The 21,194-nt window shown below is 45.1% G+C and overlaps 3 protein-coding genes and 1 non-coding gene across 6 annotated transcripts; 2 read left to right on the top strand and 2 right to left on the bottom strand.

The window, feature by feature from the left end:
* The first annotated feature begins 83 nt into the window (after positions 1-83).
* On the top strand, positions 84-2,902 carry LOC117840293 (large ribosomal subunit protein uL14x/uL14z/uL14y). The gene is made up of 4 exons (XM_034720782.2): positions 84-223; positions 347-631; positions 2,523-2,564; positions 2,646-2,902. Exons 1-4 carry the CDS (start codon positions 211-213, stop codon positions 2,726-2,728), a joined length of 423 nt encoding a protein of 140 aa, XP_034576673.1. The 5' UTR covers positions 84-210; the 3' UTR covers positions 2,729-2,902.
* Positions 2,903-2,972: 70 nt separating this feature from the next.
* LOC117840291 (uncharacterized) lies at positions 2,973-15,409 on the top strand. Its single transcript, XM_034720780.2, has 11 exons — positions 2,973-4,667; positions 4,850-5,013; positions 5,109-5,271; positions 6,231-6,391; positions 6,508-6,761; positions 6,870-6,928; positions 7,026-7,234; positions 7,331-7,498; positions 8,296-8,454; positions 8,585-8,755; positions 14,789-15,409. The coding sequence occupies exons 4-11, from the start codon at positions 6,344-6,346 to the stop codon at positions 14,903-14,905; spliced, it is 1,185 nt and encodes a 394-aa protein (XP_034576671.1). The 5' UTR covers positions 2,973-4,667; positions 4,850-5,013; positions 5,109-5,271; positions 6,231-6,343; the 3' UTR covers positions 14,906-15,409.
* On the bottom strand, positions 13,086-13,224 carry LOC117841148 (small nucleolar RNA Z247). The gene has a single exon (XR_004637178.1). It is a non-coding gene; the product is annotated as a small nucleolar RNA Z247 (small nucleolar RNA).
* Positions 15,410-15,864: 455 nt separating the features above from the next.
* Positions 15,865-20,742, bottom strand: LOC117840290 (uncharacterized). Of its 3 annotated transcripts, none has more exons than XM_034720778.2 (4): positions 19,445-20,742; positions 18,535-18,701; positions 16,361-18,008; positions 15,865-16,199 (listed from the first exon to the last, which is right to left on the bottom strand). In XM_034720778.2, the coding sequence occupies exons 3-4, from the start codon at positions 17,951-17,953 to the stop codon at positions 16,047-16,049; spliced, it is 1,746 nt and encodes a 581-aa protein (XP_034576669.1). In that variant the 5' UTR covers positions 17,954-18,008; positions 18,535-18,701; positions 19,445-20,742; the 3' UTR covers positions 15,865-16,046. The 3 variants fall into 3 exon arrangements, with proteins under 3 accessions (XP_034576669.1, XP_034576670.1, XP_034576668.1); XM_034720779.2 differs by having other exon boundaries at positions 18,559-18,701; XM_034720777.2 differs by lacking the exon at positions 18,535-18,701.
* Between the last annotated feature and the right edge of the window lie 452 nt (positions 20,743-21,194).

Here is a 21,194-nt window from a genome sequence, read left to right as displayed (position 1 = left end):
TGTTCCAGCTTGGCCCGTTAGAAACCCACGCCGCCGCCGTCAAAACCCCTCGCGCGTAAAGACCTCGTGACCCTCGCATTCTACACCAGTGCCCTAACGGCGCCAAGGGCAGTATCGTCTTTAAGGGCATGGAAAACCCTAGGCCGGCGGATCTATATAAGCAGCGAGCCAGGGAAACCCTAGCGATCGGGTCCAACACCAGCCGCCGCCATGTCGAAGCGAGGTAAAGCGTCCCCGTCTTCCTCCTCCCAACTCGGCTCGATTTCCTCTTTTCCCCGTCGATTGTCAATCTTGTTTTGCATCGCGTTCTAATCTAGTGCTTGCGTTGTTTCGTGATGTGATCCAGGGAGGGGAGGCACGGCGGGGAACAAGTTCCGCATGTCGCTGGGTCTGCCAGTGGCGGCGACGGTGAACTGCGCCGACAACACGGGCGCCAAGAACCTCTACATCATCTCCGTCAAGGGCATCAAGGGGCGCCTCAACCGCCTCCCGTCCGCTTGCGTCGGCGACATGGTCATGGCCACCGTCAAGAAGGGGAAGCCCGACCTCAGAAAGAAGGTCATGCCCGCCGTCATCGTCCGCCAGCGCAAGCCGTGGCGCCGCAAGGACGGTGTCTACATGTACTTCGAAGGTAGCATCTCGACCTTACTTCGTCCGTAATTGCTTAGATCAAGGTCGTCGATGAATTTAGACTAGCGTTAACTTACTTTCTGTAGTCCTCGTCATACTATATCTGCTATAGATGTGAGATTACTTTCTTTTTGACGGGAGCGCCGTGAGGCTCTCTTAACTTTTTTGCTGGAGCAGAAGTCAATAGTGCCTGCATATTCCAGAGCAAACGTCATAGATTAAGCCTTCGGACGTTTGAGGATTTCCATTGAAAGGCTACTCTTTCGAGGAGATAATCCGTCAGAGGGCAGCCTCATATTCCATTGCCTTGTGTAGCGGCGTTGCTGCCGTGAAAATTTGGGACTGGCCATGAGGCGCATACTTTACACTTATAACTTGTTTAATCGGGTACAATACTACATTCTTATCTTAGTGTTTAGCACAATGCGTTGTATGCTCCTATTCAATTGCTTGCAAACCACTTTGGTACTGTTAGTGCTCCATTGTTAATGATGCAGCCATGGTTGCAATCTTTTCCTGATTTTGGGGCTCTTAAATGTTTTCAAAAGCAGATGAATGCATTGGAGACTGTCTCATTATTTTCATAGACAGTGACAACAATTTAAAGTTTGACGGAAGGGCGTCCATGTCCTTCAGCTTTCTTGTGGAGCAAACCACACATGTTTGCATATTCTCAAGCTAACGTCATAAACTAAGCCTTTTGATGTTGAGATTTTCCTTCTGGAATTTCTCCATTTGAAGGTGGTCTCATATTCCATTGCCCTTGGTAGCTGCGTCGCCGCAATGAAACATTGGGACTGGCCATGAGACAAACATTTTGTCATGTGTTCTTTCATTGCACTGGTATTTGTTATTTGTGCCATGTAGTTGTAGAAGTTTTTATGCTACTTTTGTAATATTTTCCCTCTCCGATGTTCCTTAGCTTTTTTTGGAGCAAACCTTACATGTTTGCATATTCCATAGCAGTCGTCAGAGATTAAGTTTTTATTTGTAGAGGTTCACCTTCAAGGGTTTTCATCTGTGAGGTCTTCCTCCATTTGAAAGTGGTCTCATATTCCATTGCCTTGGGTAGTGGCGTTGCTGCTATTCAATTGCTTGCAAACCATTTTGGTACTGTTATTGCTCCATTGTTTATGATGCAGCCATGGTTGCAATCTTGTTCTGTTTTTTTTGGGGCTGTTGAATGTTTTCCAAAGCAGATGAATGCATTGGAGACTGTCTCATTATTTTCATTGACAGTGACAACAATTTAATGTTTGACGGAAGGGCGTCCATGTCCTTCAGCTTTCTTGTGGAGCAAACCACACATGTTTGCATATTTCCAAGCTAACGTCATAAAGTAAGCCTTTTGATGTTGAGATTTTCCTTCTGGAATTTCTCCATTTGAAGGCGGTCTCATATTCCATTGCCCTTGGTAGCGGCGTCGCCGCAATGAAACATTGGGACTGGCCATGAGACAAACATTTTGTCATGTGTTCTTTCATTGCACTGGTATTTGTTATTTGTGCCATGTAGTTGTAGAAGTTTTTATGCTACTTTTGTAATATTTTCCATTAGTGACGGAAGGGCTCCGAGGTTCTTCAGCTTTTTTTGGAGCAAACCTTACATGTTTGCATATTCCATAGCAAACGTCAGAGATTAAGTTTTTATTTGTAGAGGTTCACCTTCAAGGGTTTTCATCTTTGAGGTCTTCCTCCATTTGAAAGTGGTCTCATATTCCATTGCCTTGGGTAGTGGCATCGCTGCTATGAAACTTTGGGACTGGCCATGAGACATATATTTCTTCATTCATTGTTGCCTAGTTTTACTTTCTATATTTTGACTAGTTTGAACTGTCTAGTCTCTGCCTTTATTCCAGTGATTAATTTGTGATGCTATCTTTATATTTTCAGATAATGCTGGAGTTATTGTGAATCCTAAGGGTGAGATGAAAGGTAAGAATTAACTATCTCTTTTCAGCATCATCATCTGGCTAATGCTACCTGGCATTTAACGTAACAATTGCTACTTTGCAGGCTCTGCAATCACTGGACCCATTGGTAAGGAGTGTGCTGATCTTTGGCCTAGGATTGCTAGTGCAGCAAATGCCATCGTTTGAGAGCTTGTTGGAATGTGTTAAGACTTCTGTATGATCTCAGTATCTATTGCAACTAGGAGTGCTGTTGGACTTGAATGGTCTTTTCTGTTTGGTCACTCAGCAGTTTTGTAGTGAACAGAAATTTGTCTTCCATGGGGATCTATATGACAATGTGCTTGTCTTGTGTTTGCTCCATTTTGCGAGAATTATTTATGTTGGTTGTTGATAACAAAATTTGCTCGTCTATTTAGTTCAGAGCACCTTTTTTCTTTGAACACGATTTGTAAACTGAATGGGTTTGCTGGGTATTATACAACCCTATCTTTTGTAAACTAATCAACGTCTTTTGGACACACTCGCAACCTCTGATAGACTGACAGAACATGGTTGAGTTGGTAAACCAGGGGAAACAATAACTGTTTTTGTGCCTTTTACTTGTGTCCCATTCCCCTTCTACCTTAATGAATGTTTTCCTCTGAAAAAAAGCAAGGAACGATTTAGAGGTATTGATTATTTGCTTAAGTCGTCTGTAGTGCCAAGCTCTAAAACTGCGCGATTGGTCATACTTCAGGTTTGTAAATGCAGCATCTTATCTCATCTTCTTGTAGCTTCATCGTTACCTAGAGAAGCTGGGGCCGTGACCTGCAGTGCGCGGGGGCCGACGCCTCGTGTGGCACCGTGAGTGGACGGAGGCTCGCGTGTGAAGCCCAATGGCGGGGGAGGAGGCCGCCGGCGCGGCCTCGCCTAGTTTGGCCCAAGACACCCCGCAATTTTACAAAATGTCCGCGATCCAAATATTTATATAAAACCTTCTTATATGGATCGTGGTTGATAATCGCGATCCGATTATTTATAAAAGGACCACTGGTATTTTTAAAATACCCCCTGGTTTTCGCGATCCAAACTTTTGCATAAAGATCCCTGGAATGGATTGGCTCCAGCTCCACTGCCGTCGCTCCTCCCGCCGTCCGTCGCCGCCGCTGCCGTTCCAATCCTCCGCCCTAGACGGAAGAAGCGCAGTGTCAGATCTTCCGATTCGACAGGAAAACTGATGGTTCCTTTGGGTTTTTACGGTAGACTCTCAGTCACCTCTCGGTTCCTCGGCCGTGCATGACGACGGCGCAGTGCCGCCGCGGCGGTGCAATCGAGTGATTTGGGAGCAATTTTGGCGGCGGACGCTGGACTGATCTGCGACTCGAGGCATTTTCACATTGCCGGCATTCCATCTGCCGTCGTTGAATACGACAGCGCTCTCTTCGCTCTGCGCGGGGCGCTTGGACGTCCTCGGGGAGAAGCAGATGGCGCCCAAGCGCAGGGAACATAAGCAGAGGTTCTCCCCGGCCGTTCGTCTCAACTTCTTCTTTTTTTTCCTAAGCAGAGGTGCTCCTGAGTGGAACATCCGAATGGGATATAAAATGGACATGATCTTTCCGAGCAGATCAATCATTCTGAGTTGCCTGATACACGAGCTTGCACATTCGCTCATCCACACAGCGGGCTGCAAATTTTCTGATGTTTTCTCTGCCGCTTTGTTGGTAAGTTCCTCACCTGGCCCTAATAAATGGTATCCTTTCTCTGCACAATGTTTGCTGGCATGGACAATTAGCTGAATTGCATAGGGAAACAGGTCCTATTCGGAGGCAAATTAAGAGAGAAAAAAAGAACCCTTCCATCCCAAACTATAATTTAACCTAGATCAGATTGGAGTAGTCGTAGTCGGAGAGCGGGAAGATGGAGGGAGGCGGCGCAACTTTGGATCGGGACGCGATCATGGAGTGCCGGAGCACCCCTTCTGCGGGGCCCTTGGAGCTGGAGGGTCTCGGGAAGAAGCAGATGGAGGCCAAGCGAAAGGAAGATGAGGAGAGGGAGAGATATGAAATTTACATCGAAGAGTTGATGGAGCAGGATAAGGAGGAGGGTACAAAGACGATGCCGCGGTCACAGATTGTCAAGTACTATGGTATGATATGATCTAGCAGAGATTAAGAACCTGATCGTTGTATTCCTCTGATGTGCTAAATTTTTCTTATTGCTCCCCGTCTTTCTTCTTATGTGCCGCCCATTCTCGTTGCCTTTTCTGCCGCCCACGACTCATGATTTCTTTTTATTTTCTTTTTGGGTACAATTTACTTGTTTCGAAAGATCTTGTGGCAAAAGCATGGGGATGGGACAAGCTGCTACCGTTCGAGGGTGTGTCGTGGTCCGACTACAGCAAGTACCTTGAAGAGTATTACCGACGCAATGCTCGTCAGCTCGTTCCTGGTGCTGCAGCTGCTACGGGTACCGGCGTTGCTCTTGCTGAAATTGTAAGTGACCTCCTGTCCTTTACTTTTTTTTTGTCACGCTTGTCTTGTTTGCTAACTTAAACTGCATTGGTCTGACTCACTGATGGTTTAAGCAGTGTCTTAAGAAGGAGGAGCAACTTGCGTCTGAATGGAAGATCCGGATGAATTCGAAAATGCATATGATCTTACCGAGCAAATCAATAAATGCACGAGAGTGCACATTCAGTCATTCGTGCAGCGGGTTGCAAATTTTCTGATGTTTCCTCTGCCGCTTTGTTGGTACGTTCTTTACCTGGCCCTAGCACACCAAACAAAATAAAACTTCTTGTATTTGACCAATAAATGCTTTGTAATCCTCTCTCTGCATCCTAATCAACTAACGTTTACTGGCATGGACAATTAGCTGAATTGAAAAGGGAAAAAAATCCTATTCGGAGGGAAAATAAAAAAACCCCTTCTATCCCAACTATAATTGAACCATTCCCATCTATATGTATGGTTAACATTGTTTCCTGGAAAACTTATTCTGCTTATGGTTACAAGATATAGTAGGTCTAGTGGAAGTGATCTGATCTCAATCTTGAAGCATTACTGGATCCTAATAATTTGGTTAACATTGTTTCCTGGAAAACTGCTTATAGTTACAAGATATAGTAGGTCTAGTGGAAGTGATCTGATCTCAATCTTGAAGCACTACTGGGTCCTAATAATTTGGGCAGTTGTACAAACTACAACCTGGTGCATGTTGTAATCACCAACAACCTCACTGTGACTCTCAGTACAAATTAATGTCGATTCCTAAAAAAAAAATCAATGTCATGTTTTAAGGTTTCCAGTTGACTACACACTTTTCTTTTATTGAAGCTTAAACCCTGGAGCATGGATCTATATGACATTTGTTTTTTTTAAGTGAAACATCACAAAGTATATGTTTACTGTGTACTGCGTAGGAGTAGCTGCAAGTTAGTAGATGGGGCTGAGGTTTTCAATGCTTATTCTTTCATTTGTTATCCATGTGGGCAGATTGGACCGGTACAATCCAAGTTGGTGCATACACCTTCAGTAGAATAGTTGGAATCTGTTGGTAGCATGTAAAAAACTAGGCTAAGCTAGGAGGAACTGCTTACTTATAAAGATGAAATTGGCACCCAAATTCACCTTGATGAGTTGGGTGGTTTATCGATTATCTTGTTTGACTTTTCACGGTATTTGTACTAATGCAAAAAAATGGTTTCAAGTGCATTGCCAAGGAGGCTGACCTGACGTGCGAGTTGCTGAGGCATGGCGCTAGTCCCAGTGATGATTACTTAATCAACCAGAGCAGCGAGATGCGCATTGTGTGTTGAGCCTTATGAACTGCACTTCGTGCCATTCTGTTGCTGCCTCTGCTGCCATGTTGGTATGTGCCTGCCTGCAAAAACCCACTTACTAACATCCATCCATCCATCTGTACTTTTGTTTTTACCACTAACTAATGGGCACTCACTGCAAATTGATGGGTGGCTTCAATTTAAGGGTGTTTCAAAGGAGGCTGAAACAATGTGCAAGTGGATGAGGGAAAATGACATGCTTCTTGATGTCTTACCTGAGGACCTTGAGGACAGCCGCATAATACGGATTCAAACCTTATATGTCATGATTGACATACTGGAAAAGTCTTCTTCTGCTGCTGCTTCTGGAAACAAGATTGATAAGGAAGAATCTGCTAGTGAAATGGTCCTTTCGGTGATGGGAATGGCATTGCTGCTGATGAAGCAGCAACCATCACGGTACTGATGTTCAATACACTTTTCTACTTTCTTGATGCAGCTATATATGGTCTAAGATAATTAGTTTGTTACTTCGTGATGATAAGCATTGCACTGTACTATCACCAGGTGCAGCACTTCAGATTTATTGGATTCTCAATATCAGCAAAAGATCAAAGATCTAAAATGTGAGAAGAAAACAGAGAAGCTAATCACCACAATTCTGGTTACTATTAGTATTTCTCATGCAATATGCTTTGTATGTATATTTTCGGTATTGTTTAGTTTCAGGAGATTTTCTGGAAAAAGTATGGGGGTGGGAAAGGCTAGTGCCACTCAACAGTTCTGTTGCATGGTCTGACTATAGCAACTACCTTTTGGAGTATTACAACCGCAATGCTTTAAAGTTCATTGCAGAAGTGGCTGCCAATCAGAATCCTGATTGGCTATTGGATCTTGCTGACCGAGTTTTTGCTACTGCTGTTGCCAAATCTGTAAGCAATCCTCCCGGTACTTTTTACTAAACCATTGAATTCCTAACTGATACAGTTTACACCAACTTATTGCAAAATGACAATTTTTTCAAGTAGTGTCTCGAGATGGAGGAGGAACTTGTGTCCGAGTGGAAGAATCATGTGACACATCGTCTGGATGAGATCTTACCAGCCAACACTTCGATTCAGAGTAGCCTTATCAAGGAGCGTGCACTCTCAATCACAAGTGACAAATTTTTTGTTCCTTCAACCATTGCTTTTGTGGTATGTGCCTCACCTTTTGATTTGTATCGCACCACTGGAATGCTATTCCTCTCTCAATCTAGTGACTGAATGTGTGCTGCAGTTAAGAAATACCTATAATCAGAGGAAAACCCTTTCAACCTCAACTGTAATGGAACCTTTTTTCATATCACTTTCCTGTTATCGTTGTGGCATACTCAATTGTCACAAGATAAAGGGCAATTTATCTTATTGCTTTCATGTTATCTCTAAAATGTCAATGTTTGAATTTTGGCAGCTGCACAAAGTGGTGTGAATTGTGATAACCACCACACTATATGACATGCAGTAAGAATTAATTGCATGTTTTAAAGTTTCCAGTCTTGGTTTCACATTCTTCTTTTTATCATAGTTGAAATCCATGCCTATATCACACATTTGATGGCTAATTAACATTGACTCTTTTAACATTTTGACAAGCAGCATATGTAGCAATAGTCCGTCAACCAGCAATCCAGCATATCTTGATCTGCTTCTTGTTAATAAAATGTTGCCCTTGAAGGATTGGACAGTGAGCTTTTGTGCTATTTTAATCAAATGTGCAAACATAATATTAACTGATCCGGTGTAGGTATTGCACGATATAAGTGTGGCCTTGTGAACCCAGGTCTTACATGCTTACATTTTGCATGTTGCCCGTGTTGATTGCTTAGATTGGTTCGATTCAACTTAGCACATACACCTTCAGTAAAGCAGCAGTGATTTTTTTGGTAGCATATAGAGTATTTTGTTTGATTCTTTCTATGGCATTTTGACTAATGCAAAACATTTATTTCAAGTGTATCACCAAGGAGGCTGACCTGACGCATGAGCTGCTGAAGCATGGTGCTAAGCCTACTGATGACATGATCCAGCAGAGCAGTGTGATCCGCATGGGCGCCTTAGGCCTTGTAAACCTAAAAGGATGCCAGTCTATTGCTTCTTCTGCTGCAATGGTGGTATGTGCCTGCCTGCATCATGCCTCCTGCCAAAATGCGCTGAATCTTAGCAAGCATATATTCATTTCTTTTCTGTAAATTGCCAACTCATTGGCACTAACTACAATATGATGGATGGCTTCAATTCAAGGGTATGGCAAAGGAGGCCAAAATGATGTGTGATTGGATGAAGAGAGAGAGCAAGCTTCTCACCTTCAGCATGTCTGAGCCTCCCGAGCTTGAGGGGGCATGCTTCATCCGAAACAGAACCTTGGGTGTTATGATCAACATACTGCAAGAGTCTACCTTTCCTTCTTCCAAGGTTAGTGGAAAGAGTGATCAAATTTTGTTGATGTAGAATGTCTTTTGGCTGCTGCATTTTGTACTAGTCATGTTTTGGAATTAAGGTGATCTTGTTTATGAAATGCTACTTGGCATCAGGATTAGCTGACTGCCACCCCTTTTTCGAAAGAAATATAAGGACCAAAAAAACATTTATCAAGTTCTCATTGTCTCCTCACTTGATGACGATGGGTAATGGCTGTAAACTTTGGTGTAATGAGATACCTTCTCAGGTTCTCGGCTCCGTGTTATATAGCTAGGAATAGCCCCTAGCATGGCGTTTACAACTTGTACAAGAAGTAGATTACAAGTTTGACTTACAAGCCAAGATATACAACAAGCAAATTTAATCTACAACAAACCGGAACCTAAACCTATCCGTTCTCAACACCAGGATATGAGTGCATATCTTAACACCCCCTGTCAATCACAACTGTGTATGCAAGTTGAGATTGTTTCTGAACTGTGCCAATTGCCGTGTAGGAAGTGGTTTAGTGAAACCATCAGCTACTTGATCAGCAGAGCTAATGAACCTGACATCCAATTGCTTCACATTGACTTGTTCTCTGACAAAATGAAAATCAATTTCTATATGTTTTGTACGGGCATGAAACATTGGATTTTCAGAAAGGTACTTAGCTCCAATGTTATCACACCACAACCGAGCTGCTTTAGGATGTGAGATTCCCATCTCATCAAGCAACTTGTGTACCCACATTATCTCAGCCGTGGCATTTGCCATGGCCTTATACTCAGCCTTTGTGCTTGAACAAGACACCGTTGCTTGCTTCCTGGCACTCCATGAAATCAGATTGCTGCCAATAAAAACTGCAAAGCCACCTGTAGATCTCCTGTCATCAGGATAACCTGCCCAATCTGCATCAGAGAATGCACCATCATAGACGGACACCTGCCAATTTTCAGACCTAACTAAAGTGTCCCCTTAACATATTTGATGATGCGCTTGACTGCTGCCCAATGCAGGGTTGTAGGTGAGTGTAGGAATTGACACACTTTATTGATAGCAAAAGAAAGATTAAGTCGTGTTAAGGTTAGATATTGGAGGGCGCCAACAATGCTCATGTATTTTGTCGAGTCATCAGGCCCAAGCAAGTCACCTTCCTTGACAGAGAGCACTAATGGGTTTACCCATCTCCATACCAACACGCTCTAAGATGGTAATAGCATACCGTTCCTGAGTGAGCAGTAGTGCCCCCTGTGATCTCTTGACTTCTATCCCAAGGAAGTAATGAAGATCACTTAAGTCTTTGATGGCAAACTCTTGCTCAAGGTCACGAAGAAGAGCGGTGGCAAGATCCTTGGAGGAGCTAGCAACAATTGTATGCACGCCCTTGCTATAATAAAAAAGAGATGTGTCGGCCTTGGAGGAAACAAAACCCAAGGAGTGAAGCTTGTGGCTCAAACAAGAGTACCAGGCCTGTGGAGCCTGTTTGAGACCATAGAGAGCTTTGTCCAATTTGCAAATGAAACGAGGAGCACTGGAATCAACATAACTCGGAGGTTGACACATGTAGACCTCTTCCTCAAGAACACCATGAAGGAAAGCATTCTGCACGTCTAATTATCGAAGAAACCATCCCTTGGAGACTGCAAGAGATAACACAAGACGAATGGTTGCTGCCTTGACCACAGGACTAAATGTGTCCTCATAATCAATACCATACCGCTGCTTAAAGCCTTTGGCAACCAGCCATGCCTTATAGCGATCAATGGAAGTATCAGCTTTCTTCCTGACCTTATAAACCCACTTACAATCAATGACGTTCTTGCCACGATGAGGAGGGACAAGATGCCAAGTCTTATTCTTGAGAAGGGCAGAGAATTCAGCATCCATAGCAGATTTCCAATTAACATTAGACAGGGCATCATGCAGGTTGGTAGGTTCATCAGAGACAACAGCCAATTGTGCATAGCTAGTAGTGCCATCGGTATAATTTTAGGTTTATGAATACCTTGAGATAGACGTTTAGTAGGGCGTCGTAGTTGTGGAGTAGCTGGTGAGGCAGAGGGCACAGAAGATCCGGGTGCAGAGGTCGAAGTAGATCTGGGCGGCGCAGGATCCAAGATCACCTGGTCGGCCGGTGGCCCGTGCGGGGCAGCTGGATCCACCCGGGACAGCGTTCCGCTAACCGACGAACGCGACGTGGCCGCACGAGCCGCAACGAAGCTACCACGTGAGGTCGTGGTTGTTGTTGTGCTAGGTGTTGACGCTAGGGGCGGTTGGTTGGAGGCGGGGGCACCCGGAGCCAACAGCCCACTAGCTACAAGCGAAGGGGAGGAGACAGAGCCAGATCCATCCGTCCCCTGGACAGCAGTCTGCGACGTGAATCCCAAATCAGACGGAGCCTCGTGTTGCGCGGCAGGAGCTGCTCCCTGGAGCATAAAATATGATTCTAGCCGGAATTTTTAGCAGAATCCGGCGACATTGCATCTATAGAATTGTCAAGTACTCCTATAGACTCATTTACAATGTTAGAGGTAGGAGATGAGAGAAAAATTGAGTCACAGTTTGAACCCCCAAAAGATGGATTTTGAAGATGGATTTTGAAGATGATCCGGAAGTAATAGAATCTCCGATCGTAGACGAGCTCCAACGTTAGGATGTAATGATGCAAAAGGGAAAACAGTCTCATCAAAAATGACATCGCGAGAGATGTAAACACACCCTTTAGAAACATCCAAGCATTTAAACCCTTTATGCATGTTGCTATATCCTAAAAAGACACATTGTTTTGATCTAAACTGAAGCTTCCGAGAATTGTAGGGGCGCAAATTGGGCCAACACACACAACCAAAGGTGCGCAAGACAGAATAATCTAGTTTCTGTTGACAAAGGGGTTCAAGAGGCGTTTGATTGGATGTGACTTTGCTAGGAAGTCGATTAATAAGATAGGTGGCAGTGATGAGTGCTTCGTCCCAGAATTTCAGCGGCATTGATACGTGAGCTAAGAGAGATAGACCCACTTCGACAATATGTCAATATTTGCGTTCAGCAGAGCTATTTTGTTGATGAGCATACGGGCAGGAGACATGGTGAGAGATGCCAATGCATTGGAAAAAGGAGTTGAGTTTTTGGTATTCCCCACCCCAATTGGCTTGCATTGCAACTATTTTTCGATTAAACATGCGCTCAATAAGATGTTGAAAATCGTGGAAACGCTGAAACACTTCAGATTTGTGATGAAGTAAATAATTCCATGTAAATTTACTAAAATCATGTGAAAGGGCTTCTAGCCTAGTAGTTATAGCACCTCAGTAGCACCCAGCAGGCTCACGTTCGACTCCCCGTGGGAGCGATTAAACGGGTCTGGAATAAAAAATTATAAAAAAATAGGTAGGGGCTTCCCCTGCTGACTTCAGTCAAAAAATTAAAATCATCAATGAAGCTAACATAAAAATTGTTCTTGCCAACAGAAATTGGGGCCGGACCCCATACATCAGAGAAAACTAGGTCTAGAGGGGCACTCGACAAACTTGCAGATCTCGGATATGGAAGTTGGTGGCTCTTGCCTTTCTGGCAAGCATCGCAAACGGACTCTTTATTGGACTCTTGAATAAAAGGAAGCTTGTTCTTGCTGAGGACCTGATGGACAACGGATGATGAAGGATGCCCAAGACGATAATGCCACCGGGATGAAGGAAACTTGGTGACACCATGGGCTTGTTTATTTGGAAACGACTTCAAAGGATAGAGACCTCGCTCACAACGACCTCTACGCAGAACCGTCTTAATCAAAAAAATAAGATGGATGAAATTCAAAGAATGCATCATTATCACGAGCAAGTTTATGAATAGAAAGAAGATTTTTGCTGGCTTGAGGGACACAAAGAAGATTATTAAGAAAAAGATAACATAGCTGCGACCAATTTGATCTATCTCCATACCTGATCCATTGTGGTGTGCACTTGATCACCACCATGGTACTTGTCCCTCATGGTCAGCTTCTCCAAGTCGCTCGTGATGTGGTCAGTTGAACCGGAGTCAGAATACCAGTTCGTGTCGATGCCGTAGGAGTTTGTCGTGGCAAAAGAGGTGGACTTGCCATCTGCTGGTCCCTGGAAGGAAGCATCAAAGCGCTTGTAGCAACACAACACGGTGTGGCCCTCCTTCCCGCATAGCTGGCAAGTAGGGCGTTCAGATGAATCTGAGCCTTGACGTCCTCCAGCATCACGACCACGGCCGTGTCCACCGCGACCGCGCTCACGATTGTTTCCAGACTCACGACCACCGCGCGAAGCCAGATTGGCAGAAGATCCTGAGCCATGTCCCAAAAGCAATGCACACCGTTGCTCAAAAGTTGAAAGCTGGGTGTATAACTCACCAAGGGAGATGGGCTCAATCCTGGCCGCGATTGCTAACACGAACAAATTGTACTTGATGTCGAGTCCCGAGAGAATGTACGAGATGACTTCTTCATCTTCGAGCTTCTTCCCGGCAGATGCCATCTCATCTGCTAGGCTTCTCATCTTGCTGAAGTATTCAGCAATGGAGGAGTTTCCCTTCTGCGCAGTGGCTAGGGCCATGCCAGTGTTGATCACCCGCGCACGCGATTGGGATGCGAACATCCCCTCGATTGCCTCCTAGACCGCAGCAGCCGTCGGAAGCATCGCAACAGAAGCAAGGATGTCCCGGGATAGCGAGGACAACATATAGTTGAGTATCTGCTGGTCCTTCGCCACCCAGGCCTCGTAGTCGGGGTTGGACACTTGATCATTGAAAGTGCATTTGGCCCCCTAAGTGGGTTTCCGTATTGATGACATGCATAGTTAAGGGACTAACGATTTTATTGAGAAATTGACAGGTTCAAATCTATAGAAGTGCAAATGTGTAAGAAAGGACCCCTATCTTCTTGTGGAAAGGTATTCAAGCATAAAAGAAAATCGATTTATTACTTTCTATTTTTGAATTTGAGTATAGGAACACCATACTACAAAAGGGGACGCGGCTAGATGGCTTGAAGATGTCGAAGTGCTTACTTAAGATGCTATCTGCCCATGAGAGATACCTTAATCACACACTTGCACATTTTATTTCTCATAGTTTCTGCGAGTGTCGGAAGTTCCAACACCTGTCGTATGTTTTCAGAAACTTCCAATAGGGGGTGCTCAACAGATTTCATTTAATTATGTCGGAAGTTCCGACAGATACATTAACAACACAACAACGGCTAGTTTTTGGGGCTCAAGTATTTATACCCCCTCAGCCCCCTCTTCATTTGCTGCTGACTTAACCCGAGACAAACACCTCCAAGAGCATTCAATACTCCTCCCCACTCCCTCCTTGAGCTAAATCCTTAAGAGTTTTGAGCTAGGCTTGGGTGAGAGAAGGATTTGAGGTGTATGGCTCTAGTTTTGAGTATGAGGTCAACCAAGTTCATCTCAAGAGCACTTGAAGCATCTTCCGTCTTCGATTCACATTTATTACTCTTGAAGCTTGCTTCTAGACGGTTCGGTGTCGCCCGTTTGAGCGCCCTCTTGTTGTGGTACGCCCGGGGAAGTTTGTATTGCCCATCCTCTTGGAGGATTCATAGTAAGTGACTCAATCCTCCTTTGTGATTGATTGAGAGGGGTAAAGTGTTAGTAAGGACCCGGTTCTTTGTGAGCTCCTCAACGGAGACGTAGCTTCCTTTGTGGGAGTGAACTTCGGTAAACAAATCCTTTGTCTCGTGTGCTTGTTGTGTTCTTCAAGTTCTTGTTGACCTAGAGCTTGATTTGTGCTGATCTATATTCTTGTGAAATTTCTCTCATAAAGATCACCCGCAGTAGTCTCTATACATCATTGTTGAACTTTTGATTCAAATAGATTCTGCTGAAACTTGTTTAAATTTGAATTTTGTTCAGTTTACTTGCTGTCAGAAGTTCCGCACTTGTACCGGAATTTCCGACCCTGTCGGAAATTTCGGCACAGTGTCGGAAGTTCCGACGTATCTACTACCGATACGAAGTTTTTCAGAAATTTTAAAGTGAACCTATTCAACCCCCCTTCTCCCAGGCATCACAAGATCCTTTCATGATCATGAGGCTTCTCAGCGGCCCTGGCGACGATCTTCGGTGGGATCTCCGTCGTGGAGCCGAGGAAGTGTGCCACCTGCGCACCCTTGAGGGCTGACTGGACTTGAGCCTTCCAGAGCGGATGATTATTCCGCGCCAGCTTCTCGGTCACCGGATAGCCTAGAGAAGGAACAGCAGCAGATGCGGAGGAACCTAAAGTTCCCATGGATCAAGTCGGCAAGAAACCGAGCTCTGATTATCATGTAAAACTTTGGTGTAACGAGATACCTTCTCAGGTTCTCGGCTCCGTGTTTATATAGCTAGGAATAGCCCCTAGCATGGCGTTTACAACTTGTACAAGAAGTAGATTACAAGTGTGACTTACAAGCTAAGATATACAACAACCAAATCTAATCTACAACAAACCGGAGCCTAAACCTATCCGTTCTCAACACCAGGATACGGGTGCATATCTTAACAATTGCAAGATGGATGAATATCATATAGTTGTTTTATTTTATTTTTCTTACCTGGCTCTGCTGTCAGTCTATATAATGGCAGTGTGTTATTCACATTTTAATGGCAAGAAAAATGCATTTCCCTAGTGGCAATTGCAATGTTATCATGAGTGTCCTGCCACCTTTTTTTCCCCCACCGTGTTTGGCCAATAGGTAAACTTGCCTAATTGATCCACGCTATTCTTTCTACTGCAGACGCCTGATGATGCAATGACACATGACTCGAATAAATAAGGATTTGGGACCCCCAAGTTTCTTTTACCTGGAACACTAGGCCACTTGCCAATCAAATCGTGCTACCAACATGTTCTACTGGCGTACTGCTTGCTCAGGGTAGTATAGTCTGTTAGATCTTAATTTGCTGCTCCATTTTCTTGCTAGTGTCTGCTTTAGGGATGTTTTTGGATTCATTTGCAGCGTTTAAGTTTGTAGCGCAAATCCGGTGTCAGCAGCGAGGAACACAAGCGGAATGTTACAAGTACTTTCACGTTTGTGAAAAAAATAAGATTTTTTAAAAATAAAAATCTAAGAAATTTTCTAACAGGACAAATAACCTCCCTTGCCACAAATCCATCTTGATTTAATAGTTAGTAAATGTGGAATACACATGGCATAGTTTTCACACATCACCGTTGTCATCTTGGCATGGATTGAGTCAACGAATCTACTGTATAAATGTGGAATATTTCTATCTCTACTTATCTATTTACATCTTCATAGTGCTATACCAAGCTTTGCCATTCACAGTTTTGGGCATAGCTGTGGTGCTTGGCTGTGCACAATTGCTATCCCCGTTGAGAAGCATTGCAATGGTGAAAGACCCGAATCGAAGTACAAGATGTACAGGTCCTCCGTGATGTTGACAAGCCTTAACATTGTCTGCTTCCTCGCGCCCTGAAAATTAATGGTAAGATAGATGAGAATCTGAAGGCATTCTAGTGCATCAAAACCTGAATAATAAACAAAACCGCAAATATGACCTAGCAGAAATTCTGATTTCTGATATCTGATTCAAACCATGTAATTCTACTGCAAATAAGCCCAGGGTTAGTTACCTTGATTGACAACTCTACTGCTCTGCTCTCCTGTGACTCTTCTTCAGGGAAGGAGGCACATCCATCATTGTTCAGCACTCTGATGGGGCAGCCAAGATCCCATCCACCGCAATCACAGCATCCTCCAGATCTCCATCTCTCAATGAGACCTGATGGGCCACTGCACTTCGAAACAGCGCCGCCGTGATAACCTCTGGGAACAATGGCAGTTATACATTTTGCAGCACCATTTCTGTTCTGAACATCAGAAACTTCAGTGCCTTCTGAATGATTTAATCCTGCTTTCTCAAGGAACTTCAAGCCCCAGCCACCGACCACAGGCTCTTTCTGGCGTTTTTGTCGTTGTTCCTTGACCACAATTGCTGCCAACTCTTGGTTGGTCGGTTGATCCTCAGCGTCGAGGTTTGTCAGGCCCGATTCTCTAGCACTGATCATTTCACCTTCGAGTATTTCAGTTAAGTCGTCGAACTGATGAGAGAAGGATTTGCCAAACTTCCAGGGATGTTTAGGACTAGAGGAAACATGTCCTGTTCTCATAATTTCTGTCACTCTCTTGACTAGTCCCTTTCCTTTTGGAACACTATAGGAACTATGCATTTGCCTCAGATAGTCATCTGGAGAACCATACAGCACAAACTCAGTTTCCAAAAGACTTGACTTGTCTGAGTTTAGCACTAAAGAACTTGACACCTTGATCTTGCCCACAAGTCTGGACACATTGCTTGAGTGGCCCATCCAATCTTTTCTTCCTTGCTCTCCAGAATGGATCATGTAGACATAGTCAAGGGCCCTGTCATTGTCCTGTACCTTGATTGGGTTTGCAGTGTATACTGCAATGGGATCGTCCAGTGACAATTCAAAATGAGGCAGCCCATCCTTCCAAATGCATTGTAGAAGGCCTGCACTAAGAGATGATGGGCAGTGTGATAGGACAGGCTGATTTGAGCTCATAGATGTCATATGCGAGCATGAGGGTGACGTCTTCTCATGGATGTGGACCTCAGCTGTGCCTTTATTCATTGGAGATGTCCCAGGGGAGGAGGTTTCCCATGTCTCAGGAGATATAAGCTTCAGTATTTCTGACTGTGTAATAATGTGGGATTTTGACCGAGTTTTTCTCATTTTTGATCCTGCCAGGAAAGGCGATGGGCTTTTCGGTCTTGTCTTTGCATTTACAAGAGCGTGCAAAGAGTCCAGCACCTTTTTCTCGGAAGGGCCAAGATTTACACTTCCTTGGCTGACCCCATCAGTGATCAAGTCGTCAAGATCAGTGACATTATGGGTTCTTGTTGGGTGCCTCAGGCTTCTGATGAGAAACTCCAAGATCATCATCTTGGCAGGAAGTGCAGGGAACAAATCCGCATGGTGTGCGTCACCACAGCACAAACATGGTGACTTGTGGCATGACTGGCAGCTCTTGCTTTTCTTCTCATCTGACGTCAATGGCTTCTTGTTGTTTATCTGACTCAAATCAGGCTGAACCTCAGATGCAGCAATAGTCAGGTCTTGGTCTTCTTCTGCCCTTCCACTGAACTCTGGAATTGCACCCTCATCATGTAATCCATTTCTCCTATCCATGTATACAAGTTCCATCTCTGCTCAAGAACTAAAAGATATGGAGAATGCAGTCAAACAAGTCTTTAATCACCTGCACAGAAATAACGTAAGAACATGTTCAGCCCACAAAAAAGGAAATGTGATTGGCAAAATATGTTTTAAAAATTACAGAAATCCTGGTTGGCTGTCTCTGAAGACAGGGACAGGCTTTTCTAAATTTTAACCTACAACAGAAATAACCGAAAATAGAGACAATGTCTTTCTTGTATATATAGCGCATGAAGAAAAAAGATAATTTATTGGAAAAGGTATCAAAATCTGCAGTGTCATCATACAATGAAGCAAGGAACATGTAGCATGATCACACAGCAAGCAACATGGAGAGCATGATTTCATGGTTGACCAATTAAATCAGATAAAAAAATTACAAATGATTAACAGCTACCAGAGAAGTGCCCATGTGATGTCTTCGATGTACTCAATTTTCTTACGGAACATCCTCTGCTCAAAATAAAGCTAGAGGCAGGTATACCCAGGAGTGGTGCAGAAGTGCTCGAAGGGAATGCTTGGAATCAATAGTAAGCAGTAGTAAGCAGTAACCACAAGATAAAACTTACTTCCTCCTAATGGAAGTATCTAACCTCTGTCCTCGGCACATTAACTCCTCTCGAGTAGTACTAAGCAGTAAGCACCTTATAAATGGCAGTTACACCACACATCAACACTGCCTTCGTGTGATTCATGGGGTACACTCCATCCACCAATAAGGCATCTAAGGTTTTGCCTGTCCGTATTAACAGAAGGTGTCAGTACTCAGTACTACTAACTGTACTTGGTAGCTTAGACTGCAAGGCTGATAATAACTAATTCACTGCCGTCTCGGCATCTCCTATGAAAGCAGTGGGTCAGGTGTCAGGGAAGCTCTGGTGCTACTTGCAAACGCATTCTGAACTAGGAAGGACAGTGTATTGAGACATGGGCTCATTCTCTTCATCTCTGCTCTGCAGCATTAGGAGATGAGTAGATGACCAGAGAAAGGTACAAGCGCGGGAACTATGTTCAGAAACCTCAAATTACAAACCACCGATCCTCTGAAACCGAGACTTACTAGGATGAAAGAGATCAGCAGGAGTCTTCAATCGCAGGAAAAAAAAAAGTGGCACTAAAAACAAAAGTTGCATCCGCGCCCACGCGGCAAAAGAGTGGTAAAGCCCAACTGAAAAAGGATGACCTTAAATGCATTCATCACCGGCGTAAAGCACGGCCAGGTTCACCGGAAAATTACTTTGTTGCACGTTGCTGCCTTTAACACGACAGCAAAGGAAAGCCTATGGGTAACAATTACAGCACCAAAAAAAAAACAAGAAAGTTGCAGCCATCTTTCCTCTCTCAAAGCAAGAAGCAAACCCACGAATTAAACACCCCTAATTGACAACAGTAACCGAAGCTCAATAAAACAAGCTAAAGATTGCATAGTTTTAGTCAAAAGGTGGAGAAGAGAAATGGAGCAGGCATCGGATTCCTCACCTAAAGCTCAAAGATCGACAGGCAGCATCCAAGGCTCGCCGGAAGGAAAGCACTGCCTCCCAACCTCCCAGCACAGAGGAGCTCTCCTCTTCTTGATCCGAGCAGAGTTCGCCTTGGAAGGAGCAGGGAGACTGATGGGCCAATGTGAAGAGCACACAAGAACAGAAGAAGAAGAAGACGGCCGGGAGATTATATACTCCAGTCCAAGAAGAACTGGGCTAACCAACAAGAGCTAGCCGATGACTCACCAACCGAAACTAGAAACAAGATTAGGTGAAAGAGGACCCAGGACCTACTAAAACCAAGCCGCTCTCAACGGGAACGACCAACAGGAGCATCAAGCCGAGGCAGGACACTGCCACTTGCTAGAACAGAGCGGAAGAGACAAAGCGCTCAGCTTTTCTCCGCCTAACAGCACCCCAAAACGAGCAAGGAGATGGAGGGGCAAACGGTGAGCCCAGGCGGAAGCTCGATGGCCGGCCAGGGAAGAGAAGACGAGGACGGATACGAGACGAGAGGGGAGGCGGCTTGACTTCTTCCAGAACGGAAGAGAAAATAAGGGAAAAGCTGCCGCCTTTACTCCTCGCAACACTCGTCTCTTTCCATTAACACGACGGCGAAGGCTTTGGAGACGGAGTAGACCCTCTCGACAACGCGTCACTGGCGCTACAGTTTCCTTCCATGCCCGGCTGCCTGCGCCTACGCATGCAAGCTAAGAAACAACCGGCCGAGGAAAAGGGACGGAACGCCCGCCGGATCAGACAGAAAGAGAGAGGTTCAGAGCGAGTCGTAACTCCCCCTCGCCATTAATGGCTGGTCGCGAACGGCAGCAGCGAGTTATGGCAGGCCAAGGGAAAGCAGAGAGCGTCGTCAGCAAGGGGCGTTACCGAACCGCAGGATCGGAGCCCTGGAAATCGGCTAATCTGGAGGGCGAGATTGGCCGGGATTGCCGTGGGAGAGACGCGGAGCATGTGAAGGTGGGGAGGCTAATCTAAACTATGCTATGCAACTGATAGCCCGCAGCGGCGGCCGAGAAGTGGCTTTGCGGCACTAAAAAAATGAAGGCTTTGGCGCTGATTTCTCCGGGGTTCAGTTCTCGGCACGCGTGATCGAGTGTGTATCGTTGGTTGATTGCGTGCTGCGAGGGGTGGGATAGGTTCTAAATTCTGCAGTGGAAGCTGTGCCCGTCGCGGAGGATCTATTCCCCGTTCCCCACTCGGGGTCGGAGCGGTTGGAATTGGAATGGGATAGCGCTCGGCTCGGCTGACGACGGTGGGGGGCTTCCGCTGCATCGTGCTCGTGACCGAACGTTGCGGCTTGGACTCGGGGTAGTGGAGGGGGCCGGCAGGCAGTGGAAGCGGACAAGGACAGGAGACGGAGGGGTCGTGGTGTCACGAGCGGGCGAGAGCCATGGGGAAAGGTGGAGGGGAGGCCGCTTGTTTTGCGTTTTGGACCCTTGCAAGGTTTTGGCAGCGAAAGTTGTTCCTTTTTGTCATGGTGCTGGCACTTGCTTTCGATTTCCACTTCTTCAGCGCTCGCCCTTGCAATTTCGTTCTGAAAACTGGTACCATTTGTGCTCCGAAAATCAACGTGAAATAGGAGAAAATCTCAGAGTTCGTGCATGTGAAGCGCAAAGGACATTGCCGTATGGACGTCACTGGCTTGACCTGCCAGTCCTTCTGGAACAGTACAAGTATTACAGATTTTAAACTGTGGTGCGGTGCGGCCAATCAGTCCACGGACGCAACGC

The sequence above is a fragment of the Setaria viridis genome, chromosome 9 (assembly GCF_005286985.2).
Source record: "Setaria viridis chromosome 9, Setaria_viridis_v4.0, whole genome shotgun sequence".
Classification (NCBI taxonomy): Eukaryota; Viridiplantae; Streptophyta; class Magnoliopsida; order Poales; family Poaceae; genus Setaria; species Setaria viridis.
This window is presented reverse-complemented; position numbering and strand designations above follow the sequence as displayed.